Source organism: Phyllostomus hastatus, unplaced genomic scaffold (assembly GCF_019186645.2).
Source record: "Phyllostomus hastatus isolate PE091 unplaced genomic scaffold, TTU_PhHast_1.1 phas_scaffold_21, whole genome shotgun sequence".
NCBI classification, from domain to species: Eukaryota; Metazoa; Chordata; class Mammalia; order Chiroptera; family Phyllostomidae; genus Phyllostomus; species Phyllostomus hastatus.
This window is the reverse complement of record NW_025334017.1, coordinates 45,142,418-45,162,909: the sequence shown is the minus strand read 5'-3', so window position 1 is coordinate 45,162,909 and position 20,492 is coordinate 45,142,418. Positions and strand designations below refer to the sequence as shown.

At 61.6% G+C, this 20,492-nt stretch overlaps 1 protein-coding gene across 2 annotated transcripts in view; it reads left to right on the top strand.

Annotated features, from left to right (window-relative positions):
* ZFAT (zinc finger and AT-hook domain containing) overlaps positions 1-15,135 on the top strand; it is a 111,639-nt gene extending 96,504 nt beyond the window's left edge. For both annotated transcript variants that reach the window (XM_045861516.1, XM_045861515.1), the window contains one exon: positions 14,748-15,135. In XM_045861516.1, coding sequence (XP_045717472.1) covers positions 14,748-14,987 — 240 coding nt within the window. In that variant the 3' untranslated portion in view covers positions 14,988-15,135. The remainder of the gene's footprint in view (positions 1-14,747) is intronic.
* Positions 15,136-20,492: the final 5,357 nt, after the last annotated feature.

Sequence of the window (20,492 nt, the reverse complement as noted above, 5' to 3'; positions counted from 1 at the left end):
GAACCGACAGGAGGGAAGCGATCGATTTGGAATAAAGGTCACTCGATCCAACTGTCACACTGCGCGGCTCATTTCCTCTGCTCCGTCCTTGGAGAGTTCGCCGCCTGTTCGAGTGCAGCGTGCTTGATGACAAGACCATCCTTTTCTCCATCTGTACCGTCCTCTGCTTCATTTTACAAGAGATTTAGTCTGGGTCACACAAATACCTGAAAAACAAAAGCACTAAGCGCATCAGCACCAGGATGCACGAAAGTTCAAGTTCCTGCAGAAGACTGGCATGCAGGCCGCAGAGTTTGACAGTTACCCGTTTCAGTCTTTTGGTCAGCAAGTGTTCAGTCAGCACCGACTGTCGTCCGGCAGAGTGTCCGGGGCGCCAGGGGGACCCGGGCCTGCCGCCGAGGGGCCTGCTCTCCCGTGGGAAAGACAGGACACAGATCAGCAGGACTGACTGAAAGGGTGCTGCGTGGTGAGCCAGCGCAGGGAGAGCAGCAGTACGAGGAAGGGGGGCAGTGGGTGCGGCTGGGGCGGTCCATAAAGCCGACACCTGGAAGGGCGTGTGCTGGGAGAGCTGTCCCAGCCCCACTGTGAGCGTAGCGCTGAGTTTCACGACAGAAAACAAGAAGGAAACGTGAAGCAGTTGACTTAGAGAAAGGGGCTGGGATTTGGGGGCCCTCACAAAGGTATTTCTTGAGCTGCCCCTCACAGAGGGACCACGAGCAATTGGTCCCAGCGACCTGCCTTCGGTGAGCCAGAGGTGGCCGTGGCTGTGCTGTCCTCGGGAGGGTGCCCAGGGCACCCCGCGGAGGGGAGGTCCCGGCTGAGCAGTTCCCTGCTTCGACTGGATTTCTCAGTCCATAGAGAAGACTCGGCACATCTCGATAGCCATCTGACTGCGTGTCCTAAAACCCCCCGCCACACAGTGGGTTCCCTCAGGAGGCCCTGGACTGGAGTCCGGCGGGAGGAGGCCCACGCTTCACCACCAGGGGCTGCTGGTCTGCGCGCCAAGCACCCCTGCAGCCCGCCTTCACGTTTCCCAGCCTGCAGTCTCGGGGGTCCCATTCACCTCCTCTGGAACCCTCCCTGGCATGGTGTTGTGCGGCATCTGGAGCCGGCCCGGCACTCGGGAAGGGTCGGCATGGGTGGGTGCCGGGAGGACATTGGACCTCTCAGGCGCACCAGGTCCTTTGAGGGTTGTAGGGAGCTGCTGCGCACTGTGTGTGGTTCGCGTCTCCTTTCCGGGAACGGGACCAACCGCTGCTGCTCGGGGCCAGGACCCACTGCACACCGCAGGGCTGCGGGAGGCTGGGGCCTGGGGTGCGGCTTAGACACACTGCAAGGTGCGGGGCTGACAGCGCGACAGATGAGCATTAGGTGCAACAGGCGCGAGCAGGTGTGGTGGGTCCGCAGTGGCGGACGGTGGCACTGTTCACACGCAGACTCTCTGGCTCACCGAGAACGCGGGGCTGAGGAAGCGGCGCCGTTGAACACAGTCTGGGGTGACTGTATGGGGGGCGGTCCCCGAGAACGTGTGTCCCGGCTGTTCGCCTGTCCGTCTGGCCCAGCACCTAGCTCCCCAGGCTGCCGGCAGGTCAGGGACGGCAGGGTGCGCGGGCGGGCGGGCGGGCGGAGGGACACTCACCCCCCACCTGCAGCGCTGGGATTGCAGCGGCGGGCTCCCTGGAAAGAAGGTCTCTGATTTCAGTTGTCCTGTCATTTAAATGTGAACGTAGCCATTTTGACTAGAGAAGTAAACTAGTTTCAGTTTTCTCTTCTGAATAAACTGGTTCAGGACTTGGCAGTAGAGAACGTGCGTGGTAGGAGGGCGCCGAGGGCACTTGCACAGGCGCTGGCGCGCTGGCTGAGGCTCCTCCCTCACTGGGCGGGGCCATGGTGGCTGAGGCTCCTCCCTCACTGGGTGGGGCATGATGGCCGAGGCTCCTCCTTCACTGGGCGGGGCCTGTGGTGCCAGGACTTCCTGTCTCCCTCCAGCTCAACACAGCACACCCAAGTTGCTTGCTCAGAAAATGCTCACGAATAGGGCAGAGTACGCTGTGGGTTTCACGTTTCGGTTCTCCAGTTGTGTCCTGCGAATAATTACATCCCATAGAGAAAAAAGCAGGAACACCTTGTCAGAGAGTGCGTGCTGTGTATTGCAGGAAAAGTGTGAAATTACTGTCGGAGAGCACATTTCAAGATCCTTTTAAAGTTTCCTGGTACACACACACACACATATCTTCCACAGGGCAAAAACAAAATTTCTTTTCCATGTTAAAAGAAGCAGTGTATGCTGTTTATAATTGTATTCTTTCATGCTGCATTAGCATGAGTTAGAGAGAATCTTCTGTACCGGAGTTCATCGATGATAATGGAAAGTGATGACTCTGCAGGCTTTTGGGGCTTTGGGTTTGGGATGAAAATCAGGGCAGGCCTGGATGCTCTATGTGGACTGAGGGAGGCTGGGAAGCAAAACGTGGACCTCTGACTCCGGCGCCCCGTGGCCGTGCCTGAGACTGACCCTCCTGCTTCCCTGTGGTTCCCCGGGGCCCACCTGGGTGATCCAGGGCGCCCTCCTCATTTCGGGACCCTCAGTTTACCCTCCCTGGCAGAGTCTCTTTGTCGTGCGAGGGTAGCACTCTCAGGTTCCAGGGATTCTGAGACCCCATCTTTGAGGGACGGGGAGCAGTCTTCTGCCTACCAGGCTGGGGTACGTGGTTCAGCTGGGTCACGTGGTTCAGCTGGGGCCTGATCTCAAGAGGCAAGTGGACTCTTGAGGGAAACGATTTCTTCTTTCACTCAGCAAGCGCCCCTGTGCTGGCTCTGCCCGCCAGCCGCCGTCTGGGCCCTTGGGACGCCGCAGTGAACAAAGCAGGCGGGCGGTGCAGTTGGGGACCTGCGCTCTACTGAGAGAGACAGCTGATGCACGGGAATGTCACGAATAAGTAAATAGCATAGTGTGCTAGAAGAAGATGGGAAAAACAAGCAGAACTGGGCAAGAGACTGAAAAACGCAGATGTCGATCGGCAGTTCCCACCGAGAGTGGTGACTGCTTCGGAGAGCTCAGCCAGTGCCCCAGGCCGGTGCCCCAGGTGCTGCGGGAGCACTGGGGGTTCCCCCCTTGAGCCTGGGGCTGGGGTGGGGCAGCGGGTGGGCAGGAGGGGACCGTGGACGCCCCGGTGCCCCGGGAGAGTCCTGGAGGGTTGCCGGGCGTTGGGGAGGGCCGGGCTCCGCACAGGTGGGAGTCCTTCTCATCGTGCCGCCCCCTCGGAGGGACCCCTGCAGCAGTGACTCTGACCAGCTGTTCCAGCGGGTGTTGACAGGCCTGTGTCTCTGGTCCCGTCCCTAGTTCTCTGTGTGTCCCTTAGGATTGTCACACTTCCGTCTGTTGTTTTCCCTCCACGTGCTGGACGCTTCAAAGCTGTCAGCCAGGGCCCGGTGGCGGGGAGGACTGGGAAGGGTCCAGTGCCCACTTCTGCACGCAGACCCTCAGCCTGGCATGGTGCAGAATTGTGCCGCCATAATCTTGTTCAGATTCCCGGGTGCTCTCCCCATGTGCTTAGCTGCTGATTTAAAAAAAACAAAACGCCTCAAATTCCAGTGTTGCCCAAAACAGCCCACCTCTCCCAGCAACTTCCTGTGCCTCTGTCACCTCCAGCAGGTGCCCCGTGGTGGGTGGAGCTGGAGGGTGAAGTTGAGGGCGGGGCAGGAGGAGAGGAGCAGGCGGAGCCCCCGTCCGGGCCCAGCACTCGGGCTCAGTCTGCGCCTTGGTTCGGCAGCAGACCTCTCTGGAAGGGGTGCCGCGTGTGGGTGAGCAGCCGGGGCTGTGCTGCGTTGTCCGCAGCTCGTTAGTGTTGCAAGGACGCGCCGTCCACCGCTGTGGCGGACCACAGAGGCCAGCTGCCTGCTTGCAGGGAGGCGCGGATCCAGCCTGCCCTGTGTCTAATGCAGGGCCCTGAGCCCTCTGGTCCCTGAACCCCTCCTGCCTTGTCTGTCTGTCCGTCTGTCTGTACAGGGGCATCTGGTGGGTAGAAGCTGCTGTGCTTGGACGCGCCTCGCCCTCTGCAGTCACAGGAGGGGGGGCCCAGAATCAGCCCTCCACCCCCGTGCCCTGGGGGTGGGTGTTGACCATTTCTTAAGACTTGTGGCAAAATAGGGGGGTGAGGGACCAGAAGGTATTTGTGTGAGGCTTCAAAATCCATTTTTCTTATGTATTAAAACAATCATTCCATTCTATTAATTCGATTGTTTAACTGCACAAGAGGCTAAGAGAAGATTCGCATCAGCATAAGAAACTCCTCCTCCTCCCCCTCCGGTCAGGACAGGAGACACGGCCCCTGCGTTGTTGCGAAGTGGGCTGAGCCGAGATCTCCCCATCCACCCGCAGAAGGGGCGGGGTGAGGTCTTCCTGTGTTGGTGTCCCTTTCAGCTCAGCTACGTTGCCAGCCACTGGGATCGTCCTTTCCGTGTCCCCCCAGAGCACTTTGGGGCTCACACAGTAGAGTAGACAGACCTTCTCCGACTCAAGGCGTCCGCCCGCCCACAGTGGGAAGGCCAGTCCCGCCCTCCTCTGTGCCCCTGTCCCCTTCACAGCCTCCTTTGCGTCCCGGTCACGTGCCCGGGAGTGTGAAGTGTTGCACCGCAGCGGGTTTGCGTGCTGCTTCCACACTGCAGCGAAAGCCTGGCGTCTCCTGCCCTGCCATTCGTTCCCCGTTCCCCGCCGGGGGCCGCTGCTGCTGTGGCTCAGCCAAGGAGTCTTTCCTGCAAGATTAGGAGTGTCTGCGCCGCCTGAGAATGGATGGCACCTGCCACTTCCACCTGCCGTGACCGCTCGTGCGTCCTGTCTCTCCTCACCGTGTGCCGGGTCGTCCCATCCGTCCCATGCCGGCCGACAGTGCCGCGTGATGGCGCGCGTGATGGATTCACATGCCTCTGGAAGGCCGGGGCAAGGGGGTGATGGCGTGCGTCTTCCGTGGGCGAGCGGACCCTTGCACACTCGGGGGCTGAGAGCGCCGCCGCTGCCCCCGCCTCCTGGCCTCAGATGGGCCAGCTGGGCTCCGTTCCCCGGCCCACCGATGCCCGCGGTCCCCACGGACGTCTCGCATCTGGGCACTCCCCACCGTTCCGTCTTCACACCGGAGCCCTGGCGGCTGCTTTCTTTCCTCTTCCCTTGATCCTGGCCCTTGTTACGGGGGTGACCGGTTTCCAGCCGCACACGCTGATGAGTTAGGTTCGGCTCCTGCCCGGAGAACATCGTGGTGCTGTTTATTTGATCCTGTGCCGACATTAATCACACCGCATTCCTACCGCTGCACCCAGGAAGGTCCTCTGGAGACGCTCTCGTACCTCCCGCCCCTCCCGGCACATTTGTTCCGCTGTCACCGGATGGGGACCTTCCACACGGGCATCTGGAGACAATGGCCTTACTGTGGCTCTCGGCCAGGGGTTCCTGTCCCTTGTCACTGCACGCCATGCGTGGTGCTTTGTGACCTGCCTTTGTCCCCCCTTCGCCGCTGGAGTCTTTTCTCTCTGCGTTAAATAAAACCCGGCTCAGAGGTTCCCTTGTCTGGGGTGATTTCTGGCGGCCTGTCTCCAAAACCGCACATTCTCCGCCATCGCTTCTGTGACCCACCGAGTCCTCTTGTTCCAGAGCAGTGGCTGCAATTTCTATTTCTCTGCAAAAGAGTAAAAGCAAAAATAAGGCCCATGATGTGTCTGTGTCCCTGTGGGGAGCCGTCTGAAAAAAGTGGAGGGTAAAGGCTTTCCCCTCCTCGGCTCCAGCCCCCTTTCGCGTGGAGCATCTTTAGCTCACCCGAACTCTGCTTCTCTCTCCTCTTCCTCTCCCTGAGCCCCAGTTTGCCTATTACGCTCCACACCGTCGCCGCGTGGTTGGCATAATTTTCAAGATCCTGCTTCCTTTGAGCTTGAATACTGTTGTTGGTTTACCCCTGTGTGTGTGTGGGTCCCCATGTCCTGGGGCAAGTCCGTGGCCAGGGAGGCTGGGTTGTCCCTGGTCCTCCCTGCCCTGCGGGGTCACCTTGCCGGCTGAGATTACTCGGTCTCTCTCAGGGTTGGGGCAAGTTATTTGCTCGCTCCAGGCAGGCGAGCACGTAGTTGCATTACGTAGAAGTTGCGTTAATTTTGCACCTGGGAATAATTGAACCCCACAACCCCCCGATCATGCAGCCATTCTGAGTAATTCTCTTAGAGAAGGCCCTGGCAGGCTGGTTTGGGAGAGGGGACACCTGGATGTCATGTGGCCATGGGCCCAGAGTAAAGGGGCGGGGGGCGAGGGCCCAGAGTAAAGGGGAGGGGGTGAGGGCCCAGAGTAAAGGGAGGGGGGCGAGGGTCCAGAGCCAGAGGGGTGCACAGATGGGAGAGCTGGCCAAGGGGCAGGTGCGCCAGGAGAGTCAGGCTGGCGGCCCTTCCCGCCCGGGGAGAGAAGCCCCGGGAGCCAGGAGGCGCGGGCGGGCGCGTGGGTTTGCCCACCGGGAGGCGATGTCCTCGCGGGGCTGCAGCCCAGGGTCTGAGACTGTACGCTCTGTGCAGGGGGAGGGACGTCCAAGCTGAGACGGTGCTCGGGGGGTGCCCAGAGATGGAGGACCCGTGAGAGCGGGGTCCACGGTTCCCCTTTCTGACCTTAGACCGACTTGGCCACTAACACACTTGCCTGGCTCCGCTTGATGAGTGATTGTGATGGTTTACGTTTCGTTTCAATAAACACTGTTCAGCGGAACACGGAGATGCTCCACCCTGGGAGGTCAGCGTGTCTTTCTCTCTCGGGCGGGGGCTGTGGCTGAGGGAGGGCCTGGGAGGAGCCTGGTGCTCTGCTTCCAGCTGCATTTTCCTTGTCCCCTCCGCCCCAGGGGTCACCTCTGTGAGGGACGGGGAGGGAAGCTGGGAGGAGATGGATTGTCGAGTCCGAGGGCTAGGAGTCTGCACTGGGGGAAGGAAGCCAGGTGCTTCCCCAGGACAGAGAGGGGGGCCCAGGGAGTGAAGTCAGGAAGGAAGGTGGGGTCCGTCACGTCCCCACGACCTCATGGAGCACCTGCCTGTCAGGCGGCCTGGGTGCTCGCCGTGAGAAAGGCCGGAGCCTTGCAGGATGGCCGCCTGGGGTGTGGCGGTGAAGATCAGGAGGGGGGAGGGTGTTCCTCCTGGGTGACGTGCAGAGGGGAATGCTCTCGGCGGCGGCGGGATGTCAGTGACAGGAGTGTGAGCGAGCCCTGCCCGACCCTGCCCGTCAGGAGGGGCTGCTGGGCAGTGCCGAGGTTCGCAGGGAGAAGCACGTCCCCACGTTCACGGTGCCCGCCGACGCCGCGGCACCCCCGCGCAGCCCCTGGTACTAAACAGAACATCAGCCCGCATGTCTGTGCTCAGAGGTCAAGGAAGTACAGCGTTGTGCACAGTGACCTGCCCGGAGCCTGGGCAGTGAGGTGCTCCCTCCGCCCCCCGATCCCCGTGCACGGGTGCGGTTCCCAGTCATCTCCTGGGGCGCACGCGAGAATAATGCAGCTCGGTGGCTGCTGAGTGCCTGCCGGGAGCCCGGTGCCCTGTGGGCGTGCTGTGGAGGGGTGTGCTGGGCACCCCCTGGGGGGAGGGCGCCCGGTAGCACCCATCCCACCCAGGCACACCAGGACCCCATCAGCTGAGTTCTCACACCGTCTGCCCCACCTACCACAACCAGCTAGGGAAGGCCGTGGTCCTCAGTCAGGTGACCGCAGAAACCACACACTCAGTGTGCTCGGACTCCTGGGCACGAGGCACACGGGCTGTCCTTGCCGTGTGCCCCCTCTTTCTGCCGCCTAGGTGTTTGTCTGTAACCCCTTCTGCCTATCGCGTCGTCTGGCCAACGTGGAACCTTTCACCCTCCTGTGGGGGCGGATGGGCCGTGGGAGGCGCCTCTCCCCCAGCCGGGAGCCTCGCCCTTCCTGTTCCCAGCAGGTGAGAGCCCGTGGACAGGTTCCTTCCAGTGCCCTGGAGCGAGGACAGGGTCACAGGATGCTGGCCAGCTGGGCCCTGAGGTGGCCCAGAGAGCAGGGGTCACGCAGGGGGTGGGCCTGGCTGCGTTTAGCTGCAAATCTCTACAATTCAGGCTGTGGACCGTCGGTGGGGTCAGCACTTTCAGAAAAGAAGGAGTGTCAGCTGTCTGCGCACAGCCTGGAGGAAAACGGGGTGGGGGCTCCTGCCGTCTTCCGGGGCTGTGAGTCACTGCTCACATCCCCCCTTCCAAGGCTTTGTCTCCGCTGGCCATGAACGGTCTGTCCCTGCCCGTGAATATATTTTGCTGCTTCCGCAAGTTTCTCCCCTTTGTTCGGTCCTGTGTATACCTATGTATTTCTACGGTTGGGGATTTATGATGCTTGCCTTCCCCCGCATAAACCATACTTATTTATACCTTTGCTTTCCTCTATAAATTCAGGGTGCTATTTACCATTTCCCTTTGTCTCAAGTGCCCACCACACCGTCCCAGCCCGGGGCTGAGAAAGTCAATGCGCTTGCTTGTTGACCTTGCAAAGTGGGCCGGCCACGTGGAGCACGCCAGACTGGTCCCTGGACCGGTGTTCATTTAAGGGAGTGAAACCGCGCCTGCTGGGGAAAACCTCCTCCCCCAGAGCTTCCGCGCACCCAGGGGGCCGTCCCCCTAACAGCATGGATGCAGGGCTGGCTCTCATCCGCGGCGTTTGGTTCTGCTTGGGGTCTTGTCTGCCGCCCGCGGGTCCTCGCCCTGCCGTGGAGCCTGAGACTGACTTTCTGCGGTGGAAGGGGCCGTAGGAGGTGTTCATACCGTCTGACTCCCAGGAACCCCAGTGTCCAAGGCCAGGGTCGGCTCCTTCAGGGGGCCATCCCCGACCACCGCCCACCCCCTGCCCCCACCCCGCCCTGGGCGTTCAGAAGTGCCCAGGTCCTTCCCGCCGGACCGCAGGCTCTCAGCACGGGGAGCGGGCGCGGGACTCACGGGTGTTTCCAGCGCCCGCCAGAGTGTCTGGCGCGTGTGACGTTCTCGGTGGAACGGCAGAGAGCCGAGAAGGAGCCTGACGTACTTGGGAATCTGCGTACGAGAAGCTGAGCCGTACGAGGGACATGAGTGTGCGTCTTGTCAGCGTGGCTGTCCCATCAGCTGCTCGCCTTTCGGAGCGGCCACACGTGGAGGCCGCTCTCCCCGCGTCCCCGGAGCAAGTGCTGGGGCAGCGGTGTCGTTGCACGTCCCTGACGCCGTCTGAGGACGCGACACCTTCGTGCCCGCACACGGGCACACGGGCACGCATCCCCCCAGCCCGTGTTCCTGCACGGAGGCATGCACGTGTGCACATAGACGTGCGCACACCCGCACTCACGAACCACTCCCAACACACACCCACACCCCACACCCACATGCATGCACGCACACACACACTGCACACACCCAGCCCACCCCCTCACGGGAGCGCCTGTCCGCGATTCTTCGGGCCTCCCAGGCTGGGTCCCATTAGGCCCTGGCCGACTCAGGGGCTCGCTGCCGTCAGTGCTCTGACGACAGTGGCTGGGCCCCCGGTGGCGGGCTGAGTGCCGCGTGCTTCCCCCGACCAGAGGGCTGAGGGTAGCTGGCCCCCCGCAGGTCCTGGGAGCCCCCCTGGGAGCTCAGAGGGGGACACCAGGCTGGGGTCCCCGTGGACCCCCATGTTCCCGGCTTCTTCCCGTGTGGCAGGACAGCCCCCTTCACACACTTCCGGCCAGCGTCGGGGCTCCGCGAGGACTCGGTGGCTGGAGGGAAGCGGTGCTCCCTGCCTCTGCCTCTGTCTCCCTCGGGCATCCTGTGGCATCTCGTCCGAGGCGCAGGGGTCCATGGTGTGTTCTTATTTTTTTGTCATTGATTTTAAAGAGAGAGGGGAAGGGGAAGGGGTGGAGAGAGAGGGGAAGATGAACATGGATTTGTAGCTCCACTTACTGATGTAGGTACTCCTTGGTTCATTCTTGCATGTGCCCTAACCGGGGCTCGAACCCTGCAACCTCGGCATATTGGGATGATGCTCCAACCAACCGAGCTACCCAGCCAGGGCCCGGGCATTCTTATGCCCTTGACTGCAGGCCAAGTGCTTGACACGGGTCTGACACAGCCCCCGGGAGCTCCTCCTCCCCCCGCTCCTCCTCCTCATTACAGATTGTTCGGAAAGCCCTCAGCCGAGACAAGACAAGGTGACCTCGGAGCCTCGGCTGTGTCCTCAGCATCACTCCGTGTTTGTGGGACAGCCTGTTGTCATGCACCTGAGAGCCAGGCACCATGGCGCTTTCACCTGTGCTCTCCCAGGAAGCAAACCCGCCCTGCCACTTGGCCTGCGGCCACCACGCGCAGGGTGGGTGGGTGGGGAGGGAAAACATTGAGACCGGGAGGCAGAAGGTTGGACCCTGGCCCCGGACCTGGGGCCTTGGGCACCTGTTTCCACTCTGGGCCTGGGCTCCTCCTCTGTGAGATGAGGGGACGGGCCTTGGGGACTTCTGGGGCCAAAAGGGGTCCTTCTATGAACAGTGTGCCCCTCCCCACCTGCACGTCGTCTGGGTGGGCTCCTGTCAGACAGAAACAGGGCTGGCCACTGCTCCGGACTGTCCTCTGTGTCACCCCTTCCAGCTTGTTCTGCCTTTGCAGCGCTCTGGACCTGCCACCAGCCCCTCCCGTGTGCCTGCCCAGACTGTGGCGCGGGGTAGGGGCAGGGAAGCTCGTCCTTGCTGTGGGGGTGGGGGTGGGGGAGGTGAGTGCAGCGACGCATGGACTATGGTAGAGCCATGGGAGAGGGCTCTGTGGGGGCCACACAGGGATGGGAGTGCAGGGAGCCCCTCTTCATTGAGGGCTCCCCCGGCCAGGGCACTTCCAGGGAGTTGCTGGGACGTGGAGAAAAAGCATAGCCTGCCTGGAAAGGTGTCTTCAGAGGAAGGGGAGAGGGGAGCGGGGGTGGGCGAGCCGGCAGGGCAGGCAGGGGACGCGGGAATGGGCGAGACGCGTGAGGCACAGGCACCGGAAGGGGAGCGAGCGAGCAGGTGCGCACCGGCCAGCTGCAGCCCTCGAGCCCTGCGCAGCAGCGGCGGAGCCCGACGGAGTGCCCGGTCCGACAGCGGTCCGGTCCAGACCCCGGGCGGACACTGGCGGTGGGCACGAGTGCGGGACTCGGGGCCCGGTTTCAGGAATAATGTGTGTGGGCCCCGGGGTTAAGGATTTCTGTTCAGCTCTCCACGCTGCTCATAATTTACCTGCAAGATGTGTTAGATCCAGCACTTGGGGAGAATGGAGTACCCGTCTCAGGGGGTAATGGCGCTGTGGAGCCGTACAATTTCCCCCGTGGAGAACAGTTTTCAGCCTGTGCTAACAGATTAGGCTCCTGGAGGGATCATTCGAACAGGGAATGGTTGGGAGCTAGACAGCCAGCCGTAAACCGCCCGGGATGGGTCAGAGTAAGAATTACTCTGCGCGCCTGTGGTAGGTGGTCCCTTTAGCCCCTGTCACACTGCACACTGTGAGGCAGGTCTCTGGACATGGGGTCACCCAGAGCAAGGTCCAGCTGTTGCTTTTCTCAGCTGTTTGACTTCCGATGAGTCCCTCGACCACCGGAAGCTTCTGTGCCCCCGCTTGTGAGTGGGGACAGAAATGCCCTTGCCAGGAGACGTTATGCGGAAATGCTAGGGATGACGCATGGGAGTGTGTCCGGTGAGAGAGTCCAGGGGGCTGGGTGGACACTGGGTTCTGCAGGGATGGAGGGAAGTCCATGTGTGATTTGCAACAACATGAAACAGAGTGTGAAACAGATCGCACTGGGGGCATGGAGGTGGGGGAGGGTCACACTCCGCAGAAGCCGCGTGCACCCCTTTGTAAAGCAGCCTCCCACCCCGTGACCCTCTGCAGTGTCGGTTCCCACCTGGGCTGCACACAGAGCGCGGTGTCTGTAGGGGCGGCGGCGCCTGGGGGGCTGGCACAGCTGCTAGGAAAGCTCCTGGGGGTGGGGAGGCGGCCCGAGGGTGGGCAGCAGGGGCCTTCGGGGACCCTGGATGTCGCTAGCGTTGGATGCTCCGTGAGATGACAGCAGCAGGGCACAGCCCCATCACACCGGTGCCGACCGAGGAGGGTGCTCTTTGCGGGGTGTCTGTGCAAGGCCCTCCCACCTCTGTCTCCATCGCTCTCTCGGTCCCCAAGGACCCTGTGGGCTGTTCTCAGAATTAGCAGTGGATGTATTTAATGGAGATTCTAGCGGGCAAAATGCTGGAGCTGAAAACCGGAAAGAGAAAGGGAAAAAGGACTACCTTCGAGTAGACTGAACACTTAGAGAAGGAATGTGGACAAATAAGCATCAGCGTTTGTTGGTGAGCGGAGTGGAACGCCCGTGCCAGGCCGGCGCCCACCCACAGAGGGCCGCGGGCTGGGTGGCGCAGGGCCCTCCTCCGAAGCTCTGCCCCGCCTTCCTCTGTGAAGTCCCGTCTCAGTCTCTGGGCTGGTGGGGGGTGGCCACGGGCTCTGCCGGGAGCCGAAGCCTGGGTGCAGGTGAGGAGTCCAGAGAAGTCAGGGAGGGGGCCGAGCAGTGCTCCAGGCTCTGTGGGCGGGCAGAGGAGCAGCGGGAACGCCTGGACCCTGGGCCGGGGCCGGGAACGGAGCCCACGGAGGGGTGCAGAAGCAGCCAGGAGGCCGGCTCATAGCGCCAGGCGGCGCCGAGTCTTCTGGAAAGGTGAAGATGGAACTCTGCCCGGTGGTGTGGCCACTGAGGGGTGGCTGGTGGCTGCGGGGGCGGGGGGGTATGTGGGCACCTGTGTGCGCTCTGCCCAGGGCCTCCCCTCCACCTGCGTCACCTGTCCACCTGACTGGCAGTGGGTTTGCTGCACGCCCTGGAGGGCACGGCCCTCAGCGTGAATCACCGTGCTCCTGTCTTTCTCCTCCGTGTGGACGTGACCGATGGCTGAGAGGAGAGAAGTGTTTGTGTGTGTTCCCCCCGCCCCTCCGCCCCCTGCCTTCTGTCAGGTGCTCGCTCTCAGAGTGAAATACATCAGTGTTGACTTCCGAAGTCTTAGTTCATAGTACATTTCCCCATTTAAATGAAATTGAAACAAGCAGAAAGAGAAGGAAAAAAAGTCTCAATTCACTCCAGAAAAACAAATCAGGCAAAATGTATTAATAATTCCCACTCAGAATGGCTCTCTACCTTCTGGTGAATTCCGTCAGCCAAATGAAAAGTTCCCTCCAATCCACGCCTAGGTAGGGGGCCCACCCCAGCGGGCCTTTTCCATTGTTCTCTCTGAGCAAAACCTGAGCCCCCCCGGCTGTCACAGTGCCCCTGCTCAGAGGGAAGGGTGCAGTCAGGGGGCCTGAGCGAGGCCCCTCCCAGCCAGCTGGGGTCTCCAGAGACGGCGTGGAGTCACGGCACGTCCCAGAGGGGTGGGCAGACAGGAGGAAGCCCCCAGTGGCAGCTGGGACAGGAATCAGAAGCATCACGAACAGGAGTTTGTGGAAGCTGCCCGAGCAGGCCCAACCTCCCCAACTCTCTTGGGGGTCATTGCTGCCTTCTGCCTTTCTGCTCCGCTGACAATCCCCACCCCCACCCCGCACTGCTGCCCGCATCCTGTGGCTCTGTCTGCGGCCGGCTTCCCCGGCAGACTCTGGTGTTCCCCTGCACACCAGGCGCGGCATCTGGCAGCTAGTGGAGCCTGTGCCGTGTGCCGGGCGTCAGGCTGGGCTCCCGGGAAGGGCTGTGCAAGACAGCACGGCCCCTGCCCTCGTCCCGCTTGGTGCGGTGGGACCAGCGGACTGACAGCGGGCTGGTGCAGTGAGTGAGTGAGTGAGTGAGTGGCACCCCGCAGCCCCTCAGGTAGGGGTCAGGAGCACTGGGAGTGAAGGAACAAAGGCATGGGGAGGGCAGTGGTGCGAGTCAGCGCCCACTGCGCACACAGAGCCCCCTGAGCTCTCCCAGCAGTCCTGTGATGTGGCGAAACGGAGGGTCATAGGCCAGGGTGTCGGGCCTCCCAGCGGGGAGCGGTGGACCCGCGCTTCGAGCAGTACGGAGCAGGCACTCTTCCTGCTTTGCCTTGGGACCCCCTTGGAGAGTCTGTCTCTCTCACATCCTCCAGGAGCCCGCGGGCTCCCCTGGCCCTGGGACTCAGCAGTCCCCTCCCCTGGCAGGTGCTGCACTCACCCGCCCAGCCAGCCGTGTGGCAGGGACTTTCCTGGGCAGGCCATCCCCCCACAGGGCCGAGGGGTTAATGCTGATAGATGTGCCCGGGGAAAAGCATCCCACAGGGTACCCGCCCCTTCCTAGTGTGAGGCTGCTCTCCAGACACGGGGGAGCTCCCAGAGCACGTGGAAAGGCAGACGGCGCGGGCTAAACCTAGCCCCTCTCTCACCGCCAAAGGCACCGGCCCTGAAGTTGCAGCCGCGCCCGCCCGCCCACCCGCACAGCTGCAGTAAACAAGTGCTAAGGCGCCTCCCAACCTCGTACCCTTGCTGACCCCACACCTGGGGAAGCCAGCCTGGCATCAAGTAGAGAGCGTGGACTCTGGTTTGAACTCGGGTTCCGCCCTCAGCGACAGCTGGCCCCGGCCCTGTGGCCTGGCAGCACTGAGCGCCCCCCTACACCTGTCACCGGGAGGGAGGAGAGCGCAGACCGCAGAGCGCGGTGGAGAGGGTCCCTGCGGTGGGCAGGGGCTCCGGCGCGCGCTGGGTGCTCCGTGAGCAGTGGTGGTGGCTCTGCGGCCGCAGCTGGACCCGGAAGCAGGCTGAGTGTGACCTTTCGCTCGCCCTCCCACAGGTCACCGAGGAGGAGCCCAGCGCCAACCACACGGTCATGATCCAGGAGACCCTGCAGCAGGCGTCCGTGGAGCTGGCCGAGCAGCACCACCTGGTCGTGTCCTCCGACGACGTGGAGGGCATCGAGACGGTGACCGTCTACACGCAGGGCGGGGAGGCCTCGGAGTTCATCGTCTACGTGCAGGAGGCCGTGCAGCCCCTGGAGGAGCCGGCCGGGGGGCCGCCGACGCAGGAGCTCTAGGGGCCGCACACGTCACACAGAGCCAGGGGGGCCTGTGGGCTCTGCAGGGCACCCAGGGGCCCCGGGGCAGCCAGGCTGCAGACCGGCGCTCCCCCTCCGCAGGGCTGTTTTCGGTGCTTCCCGCCAGTCGGTCCCCGGGGCGGCTCTCCCTGCCCTCCTTCGGGTGGGCAAGGCGACTGGCATCACCAGCAATACAGGACCCCGCCCCGGCACACACCCCCGCCTGCCCAGTCTGACCCGCTTCTGGGAAGACCTGTGCGTCAACTCCCACCTGGGCACGCTGCACCGCCCCTTCCCGTCAAGTGTCAGAGGCCCCGCACTCCCCGTCAGCCTCTCCCTGAATCACCCCGACTCCTCAGCCCCACCGAGGTGCCGGGTCTTCTCCTGGGACTGCCGTGCGGCCCGGGGCCGGGGAAACAGCCATCCCAGGGAACGTGACCTTACGGGGCAGAGGGGGGGTCCGGGCTCTTCAGTTGTCCCCTCCTCCAGCACCGAGGGTGCTTCTCACCGCGGGGGGTGACCGCAGCGTGGGGACTCGTCCACTGCCCTCACCCGTGGGGTCTCAGCTTACAGTCTTGCCATTCTTCTGCATTTACAAAAATTGCACTTTCCACTGTTCACCTCCTATTCTGAGGAGGTGAGGTGGACAGAATAAAACCAACCTCTGCCTGGTTTCAGTTCCTTCGTTGGGTTGCACAGTTTATGTTTCCCAGTCCTGAACCGAGGTCTTGGGTTTGGGCCCCACCCAGACCCACGGCACCCAAGACTGGGGCCCTTAGAATGAGACTGAGACGTGTGTCTCCCTCTACTGCAGGGGTGGCAGACTCATTTTCATGGGGCCACCTCAGCCAAGTGGTTGCCTTCAAAGGGCCGAAATAATTTCAGGGCTGTATACATGTAAGCACTCCGTAACTGTGAAGGAGCTGAAATTACATTCGGCCCTTTGAAGGCAACCGCGAGGCTGACACCCCTGCTCTCGAGCACTGGGTTTACTCTGCGGCCGAGTGTCGGAGGTCGGGGACCCTGCCCTTCATGCCCCATGCCAGCGTTCGATGGGCCGCCAGCCCAGACAGGGCAGGGCCCCTCCGTCCCACTGTCTACACTCTGAGCCGCCAGGCAGGTCTCCGTGACACGCTGTTGTCTAAGCTCCCGTCCGGGCGCTCAGGTCAGCCCCACACCTGTTGGAGCCCCTGCTCTGTGCACAGCTCTGCCGGCGTCCAGGTGGGGCCTACTGTGCCTGCCCAGCCCTGGGGTTGCTTGATTTCATTGCCCACCATCCGGCTCACTGAAGTCAAGATTTGTCATCTCTAAGTGCTTTCTTGAAATAAAAACTTGTGCAGGTATGTTAGCAGATGGACACACAGATATAGTGGCAGTTGATCTCAATGGGAAGAATCCACAGCCCCATGTACTTGGCCTTCACTGTTGCCACCCTCTCACCTGACCCCAGCAGAGCCTGAAGGCCACTCTAATACAGGAAGGGAAGTGACCGCTTGTCCTAAGCCAGGCAGGGAGGAAGTGCGGTGGGTCTTCAGGGGAAGGAAGGACACCTCCCACTTGGGGTGAGTTGGGGAGAGCTTCCTGGTGGTGGCGGCCTGTGATCAGCGCTTTGTAGACTAGACAGGCTTTCCACTTCTAGTCTTCGCAAGGACTGGGGTAGGAGAGGGGGGAGGGAATTCCAAAGGAGAGTGACAGTGGAGTTGACCCCTGGGAGCAGGCCAGCCTGGGGACAGCAGTGAGCCCTGGCATTCCATTGGCTGGTGGAGAGCACTGAGGGGGAAGGCATGAAGATCAGCCAGAATCCAGAAGACCAGATGAGGGACGATGAGTGTCAGTTTTACTCAGTAAGCCACGCGGTGTTGGTGGCCACTTGATAGGCCCGGGTATGGATGCAGAGCGACACTGCAGAAAGGTGATCTCGCCCAAGCATCGGGTGGGCCATGCTGAGATGGCGCCGCGTCCAGACTGGAGGCAGAGACCTGTGCTGGAGCCCCAGCTCTTGTCACTCATCTGAGCCACCTTGGCCTATGCCTGCACCCGTGTGAGCTTTAGTTTACTCATCTCTGAAATGGGTCTGACGATGCAAAAGCCCTGAAGCCATCAGCAGAGTATCTGGCCCACCTCTGTTCACATCAATTGTTTTTATTCTAGGTATGGAGGGCACAAAGGTGACCATCCCTCAAACTCCACCCTCGAAGGGTCACAGTCTGGTGGGAGAGACAGGTCATAATAAACACAATAGGAAAAGACACATTGAGTGCTCTCAGTGTTCCGAGTGAGGCTGGAGGGGAGGAGCCTGGCTTGCCTAGATCCCCTGATCTAGGACTTGGGCTGGAACTGGTGGGGCCACGTGACACGGAGGGGTCGCTGGGCAGGAGCTCATGACTGCACGACTGTCCGCACAGCTCAGCGTCTGGGCTGGGTCGGTCCCACATGCTGATCGCTGCAGAAGCTGGACACGGTTATGTCTCAGATGCATGTCCAGCGGGTGCCACCTCTCTGCACCATCAGGGACCCTGAAGTCATGAAAAGTTCTTATTTATAATCCCCACGAAGAATGCGAACTGCCCTGGCTGGTGTTCAGCGTGGATGCCCTGGGTATCTGAGTCCCTCTGAGTCCTTCTGTACTTCCGAAGTTGAACGGAGACATGAGGGAGAAGTGGCTTTAAATGTCGAAGTCCAGGTCCTCGGGCCTTGTGCGCGAGCAGTGGGGCGGGCTCCCATTTGCATGCTGAGTCCACGTTTATGGTTTGCCGTGCTGTCGGTTAACCTTTATGAAGGTCAGTTTCGTCATCCGTAAAATGGGGTAAATAACCTCACCCCATTTGCGTCTGTTTTAAGTATTAACTGTGATGATAACATTGTCAAAGCACCCAGCACATCGTACTGCACATAGTAGGGATACAATATTTATTTTCCTTCCTGTTCATGGCGGGTTCCCTGTGGAGTCCCATGACAAATGGCAGCTTGAACAGGGCCATATTTGCTCGTCTGTGAGCAGAGTGTGGCTCACATCCAGTGTTGCCTGACCCCGAAACTGCGTGGTCCTGGGCTGTCTTCCCTTCGCGAGGCCTGTCACAGTGCCTACTACTGTATTCATTCGCTCACTGGTTCAGCAAGGGCTGCCTCCCTCCAGCCGCCAGCCGCCAGCCGCCAGCCGCCAGCCGCTGGGCTGTGAACTGGGAACACAACTTACCAATGATGCATGGTCTGGGCCTCAGAGAATTCTCCGCGGGTGAGCGCGCGTAGAGGGGAGGGGTCAGGTGATGGGAAGACGGAGAGGAGGCGTCTTCGGAAGCACAGCAGGAACACGAGCGAGTGTCAGGGTGGGTACCGTGCCCTCGGGTCCAGGCAAAGAAGCGGCAGCACGACAGAGTCTTGAACTAACATGACCCATCCAGGAAATGGCAAATGTCCACCCCAAGAAGTGGTATTCCTACCCAAACGACTCTTATGGGTAACAGCCCGAATTCGTAATCAGAGGCTAGCAGCCACTGTTTACTGCGGCCTCGCTCTGGCGCACGTGCTCACGGGGAAAGGCCTCCTGCACTAAGTTCCTGCCGGAACCTTACACAGAGTTCCCGGAATCTTGTTTTGACCAGCGGGTGGAGACTTGCCCCGTCCAATCAGAGCTGCATAGCTGCAAGTCATTTGCATCTTTACTGACCAATCAGAGTGGCTCCCCTAGTGACCAATCAGGCTGCAGGATTCTGACCAATCAGGACAGAGTTGGACTGTAACCATCCAGAAACTTGGCGCGAGTGGCCTTCCCTTTACCCCGAGGCGCTGCCCTTCGGGTCTCACTGGGGCAGTGTTTCCCGTTCGCAAACTGTTCACCTGAGTCCGGATGCTCCTTTCACCGTCCCCCAGATTGGGGCCACATGTTGGCGTTAGGTTGGTGGCAGTGACCTTCTGCTGACACAAGTAATAAAGACCAGGAACGAATGCGGACCAACCCTGCCAAACACTCGCGGGCGTCCCACCGTTGCCCCCCGCACCACACCTGCGGGTAAGTTCCGGGTTGTCCTCCTCCGCCGGGGAGCGACGGGTGTGACCAAAGCCCGCGGCGAGGAGGAGGCCGAGCCGATGGCGCAGTGGGGGGCCTGACCCTTGGACCTCGCAGGGCTGCCTGTGGCTCCGTGCTGCACCTGGAACCCCGCGGGCCTGGGCCTCCGGCCAGAGCGAAGGCCCCAGAGGAGGAGGCGGGGCGCCCCGCGGGGAGACCTAACACGGGGGTGCATGGGAGGAAGGGAGGGAGGGCTAGAAGGACGGAAGGAATTTTTCCGTTGGATGCCGTTGAGTGTTATTTGCATCCACAGACTGTTTCTCTCCATCAGCATCACTAGATCACCTAGTCTCTACCCCCTGCAGGGTTGTTCCCGGGGAGCATTTGCTCCCAGCAGTGCGGTGCCACAGGCTGTTCGTTTCCGTATTCCCCCTGGACCCTGACTCCCACCCCCTAGATTACTGGAAACATGGTTCAGTTGTCGGATACTGTTTGGGTGGGGGAGGGCGCGGGTCTGGTTCTCCAGGGTTCTTTCCTGGTGGGGGGGGGGGTGGCTTTTCTGAGCCACAGGGTGCAAGTTGAGCAGTTGCACCCTGTGTCGTTGGGTCGTTGTGCTCTGGTCCTTCCGGTCCACCTGCTTGCTCAGGGTTTCGCGCAGAGAAGTGTGAAGGATGGCGCTGGAAGGCTGAGTGGGGGCCTCCTCCCTGTTGTACAGTGTGTCCCATGGGCCACCGGTGTGCCCGGTCCCTTCCCAGGGTCTTCGGTCTCCCCATCCACCTGTGTCTTATGATGTGAGCCGTGGGCACTGTGCCCAGCGCGTGGGTGTTCCCATTTCACCCTCGCCGCAGCCCAGCAGGTTAGGCGCTGTCACTCGAGTTCTATCGATGGAGAACACCAGCACAGAGAGGCTCAGAAACTAGCTCAGGTCACACGGGAAGTATCAGCGCTAGAACGTGAAGCCAGGCAAGATCCGCACTCATAACCGAGGTGCCCTCTGCCAACCCTTCTCCCCCTTTTACACGTGAGAAAACAGGTTCCGTGAGTGACCTGCAGTGGGTGACCTTGGAGGGCAGAGTGCTGTGTCTGGGACTTGCATCCAGTGTGAGGGTCCCTGTGCCAGGCCGCCTCCCTGTTACCTTCCAGCCTGACTCCAGCGGGGCAGAGCAAGGGTGGGCAGCGTGTGGGGGCGGCGTCCAGTTCCGGGGAGGCTGAGAAGCAGCGCGCCCATTTCCACTACGTGGAGTGAGAGCCTAGGCCCCGTGTGGCCACACGGCGAGAGCAGGTGTGAACAGGAGCCGGTGGAGGCCCAGGGCAGGCCGGAGGAAGTCAGAGATAGTCCGCCCAGGTCCAGGTGGGAGACGGGCCAGCTGGTGGGACTGGGGAGGAGCCCGGGGCCCCGGGCTCTGTCCCCCAGGCTCTCTTCAGCCAGCTGGCTCCTCTGACTCACCCCACCCTGCTGCGCTGCGGTCTCACGCACCGCCCAGGCTTCCGCCTGTTCC